The sequence below is a fragment of the Mustelus asterias genome, chromosome 14 (genome assembly GCF_964213995.1).
Source record: "Mustelus asterias chromosome 14, sMusAst1.hap1.1, whole genome shotgun sequence".
Lineage (NCBI taxonomy): Eukaryota > Metazoa > Chordata > Chondrichthyes > Carcharhiniformes > Triakidae > Mustelus > Mustelus asterias.
This window is the reverse complement of record NC_135814.1, coordinates 28,141,302-28,158,542: the sequence shown is the minus strand read 5'-3', so window position 1 is coordinate 28,158,542 and position 17,241 is coordinate 28,141,302. Positions and strand designations below refer to the sequence as shown.

At 44.7% G+C, this 17,241-nt stretch overlaps 1 protein-coding gene across 1 annotated transcript in view; it reads right to left on the bottom strand.

Annotated features, from left to right (window-relative positions):
- LOC144504127 (low-density lipoprotein receptor-related protein 1-like) overlaps positions 1-17,241 on the bottom strand; it is a 1,391,705-nt gene that overhangs the window by 488,488 nt on the left and 885,976 nt on the right. The window contains exon 34 of the mRNA XM_078229303.1: positions 10,564-10,713. Within this exon, the coding sequence (XP_078085429.1) occupies positions 10,564-10,713 (150 nt within the window). The remainder of the gene's footprint in view (positions 1-10,563; positions 10,714-17,241) is intronic.

Below are 17,241 nucleotides of genomic sequence, written 5' to 3'. Positions count from 1 at the left end.
GACAAACACGGGACACGGCGGATAGAGTAGCCTTCGTCGTCCAGTATTTCCCCGAAGCGGAGAAGCTACAACATCTTCTCCGGAACCTTCAACGCGTCATCGAAGACGAAGAACATTTCGCCAAGGCCATCCCCACACCCGCACTACTTGCCTTCAAACAACCGCGCAACCTCAAACAGACCATTGTACGCAGCAAACTACTCAGCCTTCAGGAGAACAGTGACCACGACACGACACCACACAACCCTGCCACAGCAACCTCTGCAAGATGTGCCGGATCATCGACAATGGATGCCATCATCTCACGTGAGAACACCATCCACCAGGTACACGATACATACTCTTGTGACTCGGCCAACATTGTCTACCTGATACGCTGCAGGAAAGGATGTCCCGAGGCATGGTACATTGGCGAGACCATGCAGATGCCATGATAACGGATGAATGGGCACCGCTTGACAATCACCAGGCAGGAGTGGTCCCTTCCTGTCGGGGAACACTTCAGCGGTCACGGGCATTCAGCCTCCAATCTTCGGGTACGCGTTCTCCAAGGCGGCCTTCACGACACACGACAACGCAGAATCGCCGAGCAGAAACTAATAGCCAAGTCCTGCACACATGAGGACAGCCTCAACCGGGATCTTGGGTTCATGTCACACTATCTGTAACCCCCATGACTTGCCTGGGCTTGCAAAATCTCACTAACTATCCTGGCTGGAGACAATTCACACCTCTTTAACCTGTGCTTAACCCTTTCTCCACTCACATTGTCTGCACCTGTAAAGACTTGATTACATGTTAAGACTTGCATTCCAACCATTATCTTGAAATTGAGTTTGTGTCTATATATGCCCTGTTTGCGAACCAAATCCTGCACTCACCTGATGAAGGAGTGGTGCTCCGAAAGCTCGTGCTACCAAATAAACCTGTTGGACTTTAACCTGGTGTTGTGAGACTACTTACTGTGCCCACCCCATCCAACGCCGGCAACTCCACATCATGAGAGTTTTTTGGCACTTCATTTGTAATCTATATTATTTACTGCTGCTAATCTCCGGTTTCACTTCAGCTACTTAATTTTGTGTTTATCCTCTCGCTCTGTGATCACAGTTTTAGATGAATAATCTACTTACACCAGGAGTTTAAAGAAGGGAATTACTATTCTAGGCGATTTATTGTTTTTTTTTCAATTAAAATTGGATTATTGCTTTGAACCTCATGCATTTAAAAGTATCTCTGGTGCGTTATGAAGGGAGCTGAGAGTGGAAATGACTCTGATTCCTGGAGCAGTGATGGGGTGTGAAGGAACCTGGCCCCCACTGTGAAACCTGGTAACTGTCAATGGAGTTTGCAGCCTTCGTTTGTGGGCTCACACCAGTTGTGCCAGCGATGAATTTGTAACCTCAGATCACAGATGAAAAGGAGGATCCTTTCTGCACAAAATGATGGACATTTTTAATATTAATTCATGGGATGTGGGCGTCACTTCACTGGCTAGACCAGCATATAATGCCCATCCCTCATCTGCCTTCTTGAACCATTGTAGACGATGTGGTGTAGGGACACCCACAGTGTTGTTTGGGAGGGAATTCCAGGATTTTGACCAAGTGACAGTGAATGAGCGGTGATATATTTCCATGTCAGGATGGTGAGTGACTTGGAGGGGAACCTCCAGGTGGTGATGTTCCCAGGTATCTGCTGCTCTTGTCCTTCAAGATGGCAGTGATCATGGGTTTGGAATGTGCTGCCTCAGGAAATTTGGCAGTGCATCTTGTAGATGGTACACATGGCTGCCACTATTTGTCGATGGTAGAGAGATTGAATATTTGTGGAAGCGGTAGCAGTCAAGTAGGCTGCTTTGTCCTAGTTGGTGTTGAGCTTCTTGAGCACTGCTGGAGCTGCAATCATCCAGACAAGTGAAGAGTATTCCATTGCACTCCTGACTTGTGCCTTGTAGATGGTGGAGAGTCTTTGGAGAATCAGGAGGTGAGTTACTCACTGCGGGATTCCTCTGACCTGCTCTGGTGGCCACAGTATTTATATGGCTAGTACAGTTCAGTTTCTGGTCACCAGTAACCTCCAGGATGGTGGTAGTGGGGGATCCAATGATGGTAATGTCATTGAATGTCAAGGGGCAATGGTTAGATTAGAAATGGTCATTGCCTGGCACTTGTGTGGCGTGAATGTTACATAGGTCTGGATGATTTGTGGATTCTATCACCCTGTCAGACACTGTTGTGTAGCAATGGTTTCTGTTCCTGTCGGTTGACACTGAATAGCATACCGAATCAGTGACAAACTAAATGGTGAGATTTCAGGAATTCAGCAGTATCTCTCAGGGATATTCCCCTAAATATAATCAAGGCATTTACATTCTGATAAAGATGGCACAGTGGTTAACACTGCTGCCTCACAGTGCCAGGGATTCGGGTTCAATTTCCGGCTTGGGTGACTGTGCGTGTGGAGTTTGCATGTTCTTCTCGTATCTGTGTGGGTTTCCTCCGGGTGCTCTGGTTTCCTCCCACAGTCCAAAGATGTGCAGGTTAGGTTGATTAGACATGATAAATTGCCCCATAGCGTCAGGAGGACTAGCAGGGTAAACATGTGGAGTTAAGGGGAGGTATAGGGCCTGGATGGGATTGTAGTCAGTGCAGACATGTGGGCTGAATGACCTCCTTCTGCACTGTAGGGATTCTATGATTCTACTCTAAGAAAGTTTTGTTGGTTAGATCCTAAATTCCCTCTCAGTGCACCTGAACAGACGCCGGAGTGTGGCGACTAGGGGATTTTCACAGTAACTTCATTGCAGTGTTAATGTAAACCGACTTGTGACGAATAAATAAACTTTAAACTTTATATGCTTAGATATGCAAGAATGATGGATGTCAGGAGGATTAAGAGAGTTCTCAGCAATGCAATATTGGGCAAAACTTCTGTGGAGTGGCAATCACAGTCAGATTGCCAATCTGCTCTTAGTTACTAGCTGTGAAAAACAGCTGCACATTTCTTGCCCAAACCTGCGGACTCGGGCATGGGTGAGGAAGGTAGCAGAGACAGAGGTATGGGCGCTGTTATGTATGTTGGACCATAGTCCCTTTAAGGGGACAGATCATGTCACTTTGGGTGTGGGGTGAGCTTTTGGGATCCGCCCAGAGTGGGCAATGAGTGTTTGGAGTGTGGAACGAATAGACCGAATAAAGAGCAGTGTTCCCTGATGCCTAACTGTAGAGTAGTTGTTAAGAAGAAGCCTCAGTACAATGGGATTTAACATAGACCATTGCTTGCAGCAATAGTTGCCATAAAGCAGGTAGGTTCATAAGTCCAACCACTTTGAGAAGCCAGGGAGAAGACAACTGTATAAGAAATGCGAACATGGGAACTTCCCAATTCCCCCACTCACTGACCACTGGTTATATCCTGGAGCTTGGATGTTATGGGCCATTATCCTCAAACAGCATCTATGCTCAAGAATAGGCATGTGACTTTCAGCGATTCAAAAAACAAATGTCATACACCTTAAAGACTACAGTAATCACTGCTTAGCAGCAAAACTGAGGCAGACAATTATTTTGTAACAGCCTTTAATATAATCACTTAGAAACCATGGTGAACAACCCGGTGATTTTAGCTGTAATGTTTTTCCAAATTACTGTCGAAAGTGATTTGATTAAATCTGCACAGTAAAATAAGTCAATGATAATTGTCCATCACAATATGCCCCCACAGGGATTGGCTAAGTAGCTACATTTGGAGATAAGTCATACCTCCAAGGAGCAAATTTGGCTTTCTGTCTTCCCACTCAAGTGGCAAAGAGATTTTGGTTCTTCCACTGTAAGTGCATCCCTCAAACAAACACTAACAAGTATATATTTTGCTGGTGGTGACGTACCATCTTGAATGTTAAGCAAACAGCAGTCATTTCTGTTGACAAAAGTGAATGCACTGGTATCTACAAACACATTAATATCAATGTAATCAGTCAAATCAGATATTCATAATAATGCAAGAAACTAGGTTTATCTTTGCTTCTGGTGCTAAACTTGTTGTGTGCTACTGGCAAAAGAAAGCATCTGTTCTTTCATTTTAGTAGCAGAGAACTGTGTGCTGTCTGCAAGGCTTCCTCTGCTGGTTTCTCGCATGTACCAGTGATACAGAAATTGAATGCGGTAGCAATTTCCACTTCTACTAAAAACATTTTCTCAGTGTTGTTCCTTGACAGGGAATTTAACTACTTTTTAGCTGACATAGCTCAAAGTATAGTTGAGACACAGTGTTTTGTCAAATTAGTTCCCTGCTAAGGCCAAGTAGTAATATGTTGGCAGCACTCATGCAACAATGTCAACATGTCCGGAACGTCCTCCTCACCGCCACACTTTCCCTGACCCCACCCACCCCAACCATTCCTTCAAATTTTTCAAGGCTGAAGCTTTCTGCTCCTTCAAAACGTTTAGCAAAGATGTTGACGAGAAGTTGACTTTGTGGGGGCAATTCTGACTTTGGACGACAGTGTAAAGTGTTCCATTGAAGGAGATGAAAGTAGGGAGAGTTCCATAATGGACAACCGATTTGATATCACCTGTGTTCACATTTGCCCAGTCAAAATGACCCCCTCTGACATTTTCTGTGAGCTATCTGCTGGTTTGCTAAACCCCTACCCCCTCCCCCCCCACACCCCCTCCCCCATGCCCCCTTCCCCCCGTGCCCCCCCCGCCCCCCCTCCCCCCCCGTGCCCCCCCCTCCCGTGCCACACGCCCTTCCCGTGCCCCCCCCCTCCCGTGCCCCCCCCCCCCCCCCCGTGCCCCCCCCCCCCCCCCCCCCCCCATCAAACTCTACTGGCTTCTGGTGTTTGCTTCACTTTGGGGGGAATGCAACCAGTATCTGATTATATTGGAACTGGATCAGTGTCTTCAGCCGGAATCTTATCACCGTTCACACCAGTGGGATTTTCCCATCGCGCTGCAATGAACGGAGATTTGGAGATTTGCCAAATTCTCTAACCTTGTTGCAGCAAGAGTGTGCCATGAACGACAGGTAAGATCACGCCCCTCATAATTCCTGTTAATTACTGCTTAACATGACCGAGTATTTTAATGTTGGGATGGCATTTTAATGCATTAATTGCTGGTTTATGTGCACAGTAATTTCATGAGCTTGGGGAACAAGTACTCATTGTTAATGCTAACAAAATGCCTGCACTATAACAATTAGTCTTTGCATTCAGATGTGAATCGATGCTCAGATGGCATTTACATTTCTTAATTAAACACATTGGGGCGGTCTTACCAAAAAAATCTCAGTCTGGGATGGGCTTGAAAATGGGAGAGTTTCTGATCCGTTTTTTGGGTGAGTTCAAATCTGCCACATTATGCACTTAGACAAAAAAAACCTTCAAAAACAGTTTCTTGCCTGTAGAGCGAGAGGTGGCGGAGCTTAAATCACCCGAATGCTGGCTGAAAGCATTGTGCATGGGCAGGACTCGAGCAGCAGAGGTCTGTCAACCAGCCTCAAAAACAGATTTGAATATGATTTAAATAAATTATTCAGCCTTGCGCCAGAAATATGCGCGAGGCTGATTGGGTCAATTTCTGGTGTCGGTACGATCGTGAGAGACTAGAAGTCCGGCGCGAATCTGATTTCTTCGCTCTCGCGCGATCCTACAAGCTCGCCCTGCCCATTGGCCACCTGCTTGAGGCTAATGCGCGGGGGCCGCGGCCAATCATGAACCTGCTCCCCCTGCCCGGACCAATGCCCCCCTCCACCACTGCGACCTCCAGCCCAAACCCCCAGCATGATCTTTGGCCTGATCGCCCTCGCCCCCACGATCGCCAGCCCTGATCATCCCCCTCCCTCCCCCACCGATCCCTCATGCAGAGTGCATTGGAAACCCCTCCCACTGACTGTCTGTCCTCAGTCTGGACCTGCCTCCCCCAGTAGGCCCCATCCCCACCCCCGTATGGCCCCACCCCTTGGCACACCTTGGTACCCGGTGGGCAGTGCCAATGTGCCCAGTGGGCAGTGCCATGGTGGCAGGTGGGCAGTGCCAGAATGCCAGACTGGCACTGCCAGGCTTGCACTGCCCAAGCGGCACCCCTCCTTGCCCCCAACATCCCCGGGGGGGGGGGGGGGGGGGGGGGGCTCAATCGCCTCCGGTTCTACATAACAGATTTGAAGACGATTTAAATAAATTATCCAGCCTTGCACCAGAAATGGGTGCGAGGCTAATTGCGCCGATATGTGGTATCAGTGAGAGTGCATGAGGCGAGAAATCGGGCGGACTATGGGGACGAACTTGGCCGGAAAATCCTGCCAAGCATCCTACCCAGGTGCTCTCCTCTGCCCTATCAGTGGTACCAGTAAGACCACGAATCTGATTTCTCCACTCTTGCCCTGCCCATTGGCCGGTGGGCGCAAAGGTATGATCTCCCCTCTTGTATACCCATTCTTTATTTGTCAAAATCACATTTGGTACCTTCTCAGTGCTGGCAACACAAAATAGAATTAGGGAAAAGAATAGAATTACAGAAGATTTCAAAATTCAATTCTAATTACTTGGAATTATTCATGTATTTTTCTGGAACCTTACTTCACTTTGCTCAGTTACAAACTGTCGTTTTTTTCAAAACTACAATTCATAGCAGAAATACTACTAATCACCTGTTTTCCAATCATGATGCCATCACAATATTTTTGAAATAAGTAAGAATTTTCCAATAACCTCGTTATTTCTGTGATGAAATCATTGTTCAACATTCAAAGGATTAATGGCATCTTTTCTCCAACAAAATGCAATTTATTTTAGAAATAGGATCCTAATATGGATCAGCACTCTGGTGAGTTACTGCTGTTGCTCTTGGCATGTTAAACATTTTTTGTGGTCATGTTGTGTGGACAGCATTCAAATGTGCTGATCAGTCCATGCAGGTTTGAATGCATTCTGTTACGCTGAAGGAGTTAGCTAGCTGAAAGTATGGCTGTAATCAGGTATTAAGGAGCAAAAAGGTTGTATTCTAGCAAGGAAAAACCAATCTGCTTTGAATAAGCAAGAAGGAATGTTCAATTGAGTATTCCAAATATAACTGACCACAAGCATCAATGCACAAGTTTGATCTCCTCAGGGAACATGAACAAAACGTTGTCACGCTTTTTCACTTGGTGCAAATGGACTGCATTTCAATGTATGATGTGGAAAACACAACTTAGAACATAGCTATTGGAAACCTCTCTTGACAAGGGCAGCACCGTGGCACAGTCATTAGCACTGCTGCCTCACAGCGCCAGGGACCCAGGTACAATTCCAGCTTTGGGCTACTGTCTGTGTGATGTTTGCACATTCTCTCCAAATCTGCGTGAGTTTCCTTTGGCTGCTCTGGTTTCCTCCCACAGTCCTAAGAACTGCAGGTTGGGTGGATTGGCCATGCTCAATTAGTGTCCAAAGATGTGTATGTTAGGGGGATTAGTGGGGTAAATATGTGGGGTTATGAGGATAGGGCAAGGGAGAGCGCCTGGGCAGGACTCTGGGCAGGATTTTCCGGCCGCGCTCGCCCCCAAAACGGAAAATCCTGCCCAAGGTCAACGGACCTTTCCATGGTTCACCCCTTGCCTGCTCCAATTCCTGTGGTGACGGAACGGGAAAATTCATCCCTCTCTCAGAGAGTTGGTGCAGACTGGATGGGCCAAATGGTCTCCCTCTGCACTGTAGGGTTTCTATGATGAACCAAAATAATACAGCTACAAAGTAAAATTCAATTACTTTAGTCCCTTCTGTTACATTATTTTCCCCTTCGCTACTCATAACTGACCTTGTCAGAAATAAGCTACTTGCTGATTCGACCTAAATCCAAAAATGAGCCAGATGACTGAAAATTGTTAATTGATTGACTGGCATTGTTAAAACTGATGGAATAACAATTATTGCAAATAAAATGATGTCGCCACTTGGGAAGGAATGAACTTTCAGTAATGCAACAGATATGGAAGAGATACAGATGTGATAATGATCAAATCAAACTGGACTCTAATATGTATTGTCCAGAAAATGGGGGTCAGAGTTTCAGGAGCTGAAAATACACCACTGTAGCTTGTCCAGCCCCACTAATCAAAAATGGTGACAGTCTAGAATTAGCACAAGTGCTGCGCTGCTTTTCATTATTTTTTTATTGAATTGTATGAACTCCATCGTTCTCCAGAATTTTAGGTTATGATTTTCCATTTAAGTTCTCCAGCTGCACACTCGCCTCGAATCTCTACAAACATAATGAAGGTCAAGGGCTACGTTTCATCTAGTTGGTAATGTGTGCAAAAAAGTGACTGCAAGTTATGTCGAAAGTTTAGTTCACCAAATTATACAATTAAGGTAGTTTCAGTCGCTCTCAGTATAAATTGGCTTTTGCAAATAATAAAAAAACACACTTAATCTGGTTATTGAAAAGTTCAAGCAGTGGAAAAAAATCAATCAGACCCAAAAAGAGACCCCCACTGTGAGTTTCCTGGTGATGTCAGGTGCAGTCAATGGGAAATCCTATTGACAGCAGCAGGATCAGACCATCATGGTGCCGGTGAATGGAGCGCCACCTCCTGGCACAAGAAACACAATGCGGGGAGGCCAGAGAGTCATCACCACCCACCCCACATCTCGCCTGCTACCCATGGTATGTTTGGATTTTCAGATAAGGTGCCACACAAGAGGTTGCAATGAAATATTTGGGCTCACAGGGTTGGAGATAATACATTAGTAAGAAGTCTAACAACACCAGGCTAAAGTCCAACAGGTTTATTTGGTCGCAAAAGCCACTAGCTTTCGGAACAGGCTGTTCCTTCGTCAGGTGGGTGGGAGTTCTGACCACAAACAGGGCACAAAGACACAAACTCAATTTACATGAATAATGATTGGAATGTGACTCTCTACAGCTAATCAAGTCTGTACCTTTTGTGATCAGAACTCCCACCCACCTGATGAAGGAACAGCCTGTTCCAAAAGCTAGTGGCTTTTGCTTCCAAATAAACCAGTTGGACTTTAACCTGGTGTTGTTAGACTTCTTACTGTGTTTACCCCAGTCCAACGCCGGCGCCTCCACATCATCGATAATACATTAGTACAAATTGCAGATAGATTAATGAACAAAAAATGAGAGATGACATTTTGAGATGGCAGGGTGTACGCTCTAGAGTTTAGCAGAATGAGAGGCAATCTCATTGGAACATATAAAATTCTTAGAAAGCTTGACAGACCTATTTAGAGGCTGTTTGACCTGGCTGAAGAATCTTGAACTAGGGGGTCATAGGCTCAGGATAAAGGGGGGCAACCAATTAGAACAGAAATGAGATAATTTCTTCACTCAGAAGAGCTGTCAATTATTGGAATTCTTTATCACAGAGGGCTAGTGGATATCTGCCCTTTTTGCAATCTTGTGGAGTCTGTGGACCATGTCTACGTTACATGATTTAGGCTGCACTTCCTCTTCATTAATTGAAAAATCTTATACTAATGTTTTGTTTGTACTTCAGTCCCACCTTCCTGATCTATGGGCACCTGGTGCGGAGCTGGGGCGGGGGGGGGGGGGGGGGGGGGGGGGGGGGGTGGTGCGGAAAAGAAGGAGAATCTCCTTGAGAACATGCTCCTGGGCCTAGCTAAATGTGCAACAAAAGGTCCAGGCAGCGGGTGACTGAAGAGATTGTACAACCTATCAGCCCCTCTACCACGGCTATATTCGCAGCCGGGTGTTCCTGGAGAGGGGAGAAGTGGTCTTTGCAGGCACCGTCGAGGCCTTCCATGCTCGTTGGGCACCGCAGGCACTGAGGTGTATTATTGACCCCTTTAATCACATTTTGGTTTGATGTTTTAAGTTTCCTTTCTGCTTTGTTCTTTGTTTCGGGCGGTCCCTCCTTGCTTTAGCCCTTAGTTAGTTTGCTTTAGTTTAATCGTTTTACCAAAAGAAAGAGGGCGAGTGGATGTTCAGTCAGCAAGTACTTCCAAGATGGGGAGGTCAATATTTTTTTAGATGCTAAGGAAATGAATGGATAAGGGAACATGATTAGGAAAGTGAAAGGGGGGGGGATGCTTTTGACGCTGTGGAGAATATGGACCATAAATACAGGAATAAATGCAAGAGATTCGGAATGGGGAGCTAGAGAAACCTATCTGGACATATTTGTCAGGCTGTGGAATTCATTGCCAGTATTGGTGGCTGGGACGAAAACTGTAATTATTCGGAATTCTGTTGGAATGGGCCATAAAGACCAATAAACATCATTGAGGTTATTTGTTTGCATGGAGGATAACTTCCAACGTAGCCTGTTGTAAACTTCTAGACTTGGAAGCAAAGAGAACTGTTTCAATGGTGCCAAAAACAAGAATCTGCTTCACCTTAAATACTATAGCAAGAACATTCGTATCTCATCATGTCCAAAATAAGGAAATGTTGCTGCTTTTTGGCAATCGCCTCTCGGGGTAAAGTTCCTCCTGTCAATGATTATTAAAATTTCAGCAGGAGGACGTTTTGCCCCCAAATTACCCAGCTGCATATTCCAACAAATATGTCGATATCAAAATGCTTTAATACTTACCCATAATAGCCAGGGCTGTTGCTTTGGTTAAATATTGTGCCATTGAGCTGATCAGTTCTAAATTGCCACCTTCCAGGTTACATTTACTGATGATTCCAGTTCCAGAATTAATCCAGTATAGCTTGTTTTCAGCGTAATCCATTGAGAGGCCTGTGAGTAAATAATAGCAGGTTGAATTAAATCGTGCACAATTTCAGAGAAGCATTATGTGAGGGCAATGCTTTTTTAAAAATGAAATACGTGTTGTGAATCTGAGCTGAAAATCCAAAAATAATCGCATCATTGTGGTTCCTTCAAACCCCTCAAATGTGGAGTTCTTTCTGCCACAAGTCATGATTTTGAAACTTTTGGAGCAGTTTAAGTAAATATGCTTTTAAATAATTCAACACCAATGAATTGTTTGCCAAAAGAGCAAACACGTTGGCGCATATTACGAAGGCTAAAATTCTAGCTGAGTCGTCGAAGAGGAAGATGATATAACGACTTACTCTTGAATGAAGCAAAAGTGACATATTAACCTGCTACTCTTAAACATCAGTCCTGACGGAAAGGCCATTGACCTGAAATATTGGGTGGGATTTTCCGGCCACACACGCCCCAAAACTGGAAATGCCCGCCCGAGGTCAATGAACCTTTAAAAGTGTCCACTGAATTTTCTTTCCTGCCTGTTACGGCTCCCACGGTGAGCAGAACCAGAAAATCTCATCCATTAACTCTGCTTCTCTCTCCACAGAGAGTGCCTGACTTGCTGAGTACTTTCAGCATTTCTTTTTCTTTATTTCGGGTTCCCACATCCGCAGTCTTCTCCATTACACTTAACATTTGCCGTTTTGACAAAAGCCCTGAAGTTGTACTGTGCGACAGTGGTCGTTAATAGCTTAATACACTTGTTGAAATTCCATCTTTCCATTATTTTGATGGAAATGTTAACTGCTTCTAATAATTTATATTACAATTGGTTAATGTCTTCCCTAAATTAATCGCGACTGAAATATCAAATAAACAAGTTAAGAATTCATATATTCCGGCTGTAATCACAGGATAGTAAATATTTGTGCCACTGGATATGTTGCCCTCAGTGCTGTGCATGTAAGACAGAATAACACTTTGCTTGGCAGAACACAATTCCTCCGAGTGACAATTACCATCAGATTGCCTCTCTGCTTCTTTTTGTTTACTAAGATGGATTTCAGCCCAGATTTAATTCCAAACCAGGCCTCTTCATTAACGTGGAATATACCCAGGAACCCTTCTTTGTAGTGCAGAATCACTGGGGGAAGCTAAGACATATCGCCTCTTTAACAGCGCTGGCTGCTGTATTTTGGTCAGTCTTCAACACAGTGAAATGCTTTGGGACATTTACATCATTTTTAGCTGTTAGAGAATAAGTGTGAGTGAGACAAGTGGGTAGGGTTGCAGGGCAGTAAGTTGCAGGGTGAGCAAGTTGGAAGGTTTGGTAGGGAGGTAAGCTTGGGTCAGGTTGGGCCACGGGGTGCTGAGGGGAGGTGGGTATCCAAGGGTTGCAGGGGAGTTGAGGGATCGGGGTGAAGTTGAAGGGTCAGCGGTGTTTGTGAGTGCAGTTCGAAGGGTCATGTTTTTTCCCTGTCTAATATTTTCTGGGAAACTAGCCAGGTAAGTAAGTCAGAGCCCTCTGAAGTCTTTGACTCTTAAGTCAGAGTTGGAGGCATTTTTTAGAATGCTCCAGATGCAAGGGAGTTGCCCATCAGATGTCGAAACTTCCCAACGCAAGTTCTGCAGGGTCCTTGCGTTGGGACTTCCGAGGTATCTCGAAATGCATCTTCCAGGGCACATAGAGATTCCAATCTTCTTCAGACCAGAACATCTGGGCCAGTATTTCACAACATCAAACAGTGGTATTATGGGAATCTTAGAAGTTCAACGATTTGATTTCACATCATGTAAAATTTGACTTTTATAGTTCCCAGAGACATTATATCTTACAGTCGACATTTATTGGAAAGCCTCAGAATATATTTGAAGGAAAAGTTGAATTTCTACAGAATGTTTCCCATTTGTCCTCCAAAATTGCAACAGAAATGTGAACAAATAATGGGAGGCGAAATGCATCGTGGAATTATCGCCAGATGATTATGCCAGAAACTCAGCGAATGTACTGGGAACATGGATTCGAATCCCGCCACGCCAGATGGTGGAATTTGAATTAAATAAAAAAAACTCGAGAATTAAGAATCTACTGATGACCATGAAACCATTGTCAATTTCGGAAAAACCCATCCGGTTCTCTCATGTCCATTAGGGAAGGAAATCTGCCATCCTTACCTGGTCTGGCCTACATGTGACTCCAGAGCCACAGCAATGTGGTTGACTCCCAACCGCCCTCTGAACAAGGGCAACTAGGAATGGGAAATAAATGCCTGCTAGCCAGCGACACATATGTCTCAAGAATGAATAAAATCAAAAATCCAAAGGAACATAGGAATTGCTAAGTGAGAAAAGATCATAAATAATCTGGATTGTCTTTTCCCATTATGGGTTTTTTCTCTGTTCTTTCATGGGATGTGGGCATCACTGGCAAGGCCAACATTTTTTGCCCATCCCTAATTGCCCTTGAACTACGTGGCATGCTGGGCCATTTCAAAGGGCAAGTAAGAGGCAACCGCATTGTTATAGGTCAGGAGCAACAAATAAACCAACCAACTAAGGACTGAAGATTTCTTTTCCGAAAGGATATTCATGAACCAGATGAGTTATTCAACAACCAGTGATAATTGTCATGGTCACTGCTGCTGAAACGAGCTCTTTATGTGAGCTGATATGGTGGGATTTGAACCCATATCCCCAGAGCATTGAACTGGGCCTCTGGTTAACTAATCCAGTGACATTACCACTATGCCACCATCTCCCCAGATGATACAAAAGATAATGACATTGTTGGCTAATTATTGCAATCAATCTCTGTTAATTCATCTGCAGGACACCTAAAAACATGAGGGAAGTCCCAGTGATTGAGAGCTTTTGGAGATCTAGATCCAAAGTCACATTTTTTCCTCCCAAAACTATTAAACTTGCCAAGTCACATCACAAACTCAACCTGAGGACATCACATGAAGTCTGCCCCAAAAGTTCTGTTTTCCGGTGAAATATTTAAATAGTTTGCAAAATCGTCCGACAATTTCTTCCTTCAGAAACATGATATATTCTGTAAATATTATTTCAGGAATCAACTCCTGACCTATCACACTTAACTTTGATTTCAAATATAAAAGTACCCCATAAGTACTACTCGTATTCGAAAAAATGAATTTCGAAAGTTATCATATACATGATGTTTTTTCAAAATCGAACAAGGTTAATGTTTAATATCTTTAATTTATGGGTCAGATTTCTTCTGGTTGCTAGCTTTAGAGAAAAGGTTGATTTTTGAAAAGTTAACTCAGGGAAAAGGTTTGTTTTTCCATGCGCAGGAGGAATTGAAAAGTTAATGGCACAAAACAAAAGATTAATGGGGCAGAATTTGCTGAATATCATGGTGTGCGAATAACATATGCCATTACTAACGTGCAAATCAGCCAACAACTTCTGGTCAGAGATACCCCGTTAACTGTGAACCACGAAAGAGCTCTGCCTGATTTGTGCCGCTCTGCTTTTAGCTTCAAGAAAACTTCATCGCGTGCTTAACGTCCCAGCAATTTTCAAGAGGTTGCAGAATTTGTGCAGAAATGGGCCAGTAAACTTGCCACAGAAAGTTAAATGGAGGAATCAATTCCATATGTATTGGGGGCGGGATGGCACAGTGGTTAGCACTGCTGCCACAGCGCCAGGGACCCGGGTTCGATTCCCGGCTCGGGTCACTGTCTGCGTGAAGTTTGCACGTTCTCCCCGTGTCTGCGTGGGTTTCCTCCAGGTGCTCCGGTTTCCTCCCACACTCCAAAGATGTGCAGGTTAGGCTGATGGGCCATGCTAAAATGACCCTGGTGTCAGGGGGATTAGCAGGGTAAATGTGTGGGTTACGGGAAAAGGGCCTGGGTGGCATTGTGGTTGGTGCAGACTCGATGGGCCGAATGGCCTCCTTCTGCACTGTAGGATTCTATGATCTATGTACTCTTTTAATGATGTGATTATTGTCACTGATTGCTACTTAATGCCTCTTGCCCAGAAAGTAAAACTTTTGGTGTTCTGTTTCTTTAAATGGTAAATTGGTGAAGATTTTAAATATTAGTTTACTTCATATTTTTCATACTGACTCTTTTTAATCTCCCTCATTCCAATCTTTTTTGCCCTCTCTTTTTACCTGACCTGACATTGAATGCACCCATTCTAATTTGCTCTCCTTCTCAGTCCTTCCTTTGTTTATTTCTAAATCACCAGTGAAGGAGACATTCTTTGTATATCCAGGTCCCAGAGGTGTGATTGCTCTTTCTGCACCCAGTCAGCTCACACTTCCGTTAACTTTGTGAGCAAAAGTACTTGGGCTGAAGGAGACAGGAGCATGCTTAAGTAAGAGTTCCACTCCAGTAAGTACAGCATCAATAAATCGCTTGAGGCCAGATTTGGCATCAGTGAGTTTCAAAAATTAGAAGTTTTTCAAGCATCACCCCTAGCGTGAACTCCCCATGAAGGAACGAGTGGGAATTCAGGTGGTCAAACGAAGCCTCGACACTGAAGGCTGCCCTCTGGGAACGCAAAGGCGTTCTCTGCTGAGTAGAAAAGAACAGTGGATAGCTCGGATTCTGCTTTCATTTTCCAGCACCATACAGCTATAAGCTGCACAGCTCATTGTGAAATGCACCAGGATTTCACCAGCAGGGAACTCACACGTGAATTGGAAGACTTTGCAAGATATTGGTTAAGCTTTAAAGCTCAGCGTGTATTTACTGTAGCTGTGGGATGGGGCAAATTTAAAGTAATCATTTGCAGAACAGAAATGTCAAGGAAATACATCAACTTCAGAGAGGATTAATAATTAAGCACAGATCTATTGGCCTTCTTCTTAGAGCCATGATTATGGTATCTTTGACACTTCAATTCATGTTTGGCAGATATCCTCCTACTGCTGTCTTGTGTTGTTTTTCGGCCAATTCAGTTTCTGATGCAAACCCATCCCCATGCTTAAGGGTGTTCAAATTAATCTACTAAAAGATCCACAAAATTAGATCTATTCTGTTTGCCAGAGAGGTGGGGTGCTGTTGGCCACAAAGCCCAACTATTGAAAACTCAGTTGCAGCTGAAGGTAATTTAAATCTTGGTGACTCTTACGAGTATGTAAAGGTATTGCTGAAGTTTAACTGGATAAAGTTAGTGCTTAGTCACAAAACGATAAATGTCCGTACAGCTCCTCTATATTGAAGTGCCATTTCGATTGGGACATTGACTTGATGAGTTACCTGAAATCAAATGGAAAGAATCACAAATCTGAATATCTGCCCTACTCCTATATCCAATAAGAAGCCAGACTGACTGATGAAACATCTGTAATGCTGTCTGCCTGAAGTGCTTCAGGATCACAAAATCTGACATGGAGGGTTAATTTGATTCATTTTTCTATCACAAACAAGATGTAAGAGCTTGGGGGAATTCTCCCAAAAAAATACTAAGTGCCAAATTCATGTAAAAACTCGAGTAAATGCCGCTGTTATTTTTCAGCAGGGTTTTCAAAATGAATTTGCCACACAGTGTGCATCACAGAGTGCTCTACCATGAATCTTGTTGAAAATCAGTGGGGATTTCCACTGGAGAGGCTGGCAGCATAGCACTGAGCGGGCCACTGTGCATGCGCCAATCTGTCAGCGCCGGGATTGGCGCATGTACAGTCGCCCCACATTGCCGGCCTCCCGATTGCTGGCCAGCTCAATCGCTGGCCAGCTCTGCGACCCCGCATTGCTGGCCCACCGATCCCCCGACCTGCTGATCACTCGCCTCCTGGCTTGGCCACTCCCCTGGCCTGCCTTGATCTCCTGCCACTGGGCAGTCCTGATCTCCCCACCCCCCCACCCTGATGGCCAGCTCCGATCGCTTATCGATCATTAGGCCTTGCCCTTGGCACTGCCCGATGCCCGGTGGGCAGTGCCAAGGTCCGCCCTGGGCATTGCCACTTTGCTCCTTGAGCAATACCAGGGGGCGAGTTTGGCCTTGTCAGACTGCCATTGACCAGGCAGTATCTCCCTTATCCCCGACCCTCTGGGGGGCATCTCCGGAAATCCAGCGGCCGGAGACGCGGGGAGGCTGTGGCGCCCGACGGGAAACGCTACACGGCCTCTGCTTAGGTCTCCCAGTCCAGTGCAGTGGGCTGGAGAATTGTCCCCTGTTCCACAAAGGAGATCTGTTTACTTAACACTGAGACCCAGTAATATTTTTTCCCAATTTAAGCTCAGGGCATTTCTGATTCAAGTTGAAACAAAAGAGAGTAACTATTCAGATTTTTAAAAATATTTTCATGGGCATTCCACTCAGTTATATTGGTTATTTCTTTGCCCAATCTGGTCGAAAACAACATAACTGATGCAAACGGTTGCAGAATTTGACGTGCAATTTGAGTTTGGTCAGGCCCAACAGACAAGATCTGTTATATTAGATTGTTTAAATCATTGTACTGGAAATAATCCCTGCTACACAACTGCTCACACCCTCAAGATGAATTAATCAGATTTGGGAGTTTCTCTCCAAAGCTTCTACTTTCTCAGGAGGCGAAGGAAATTT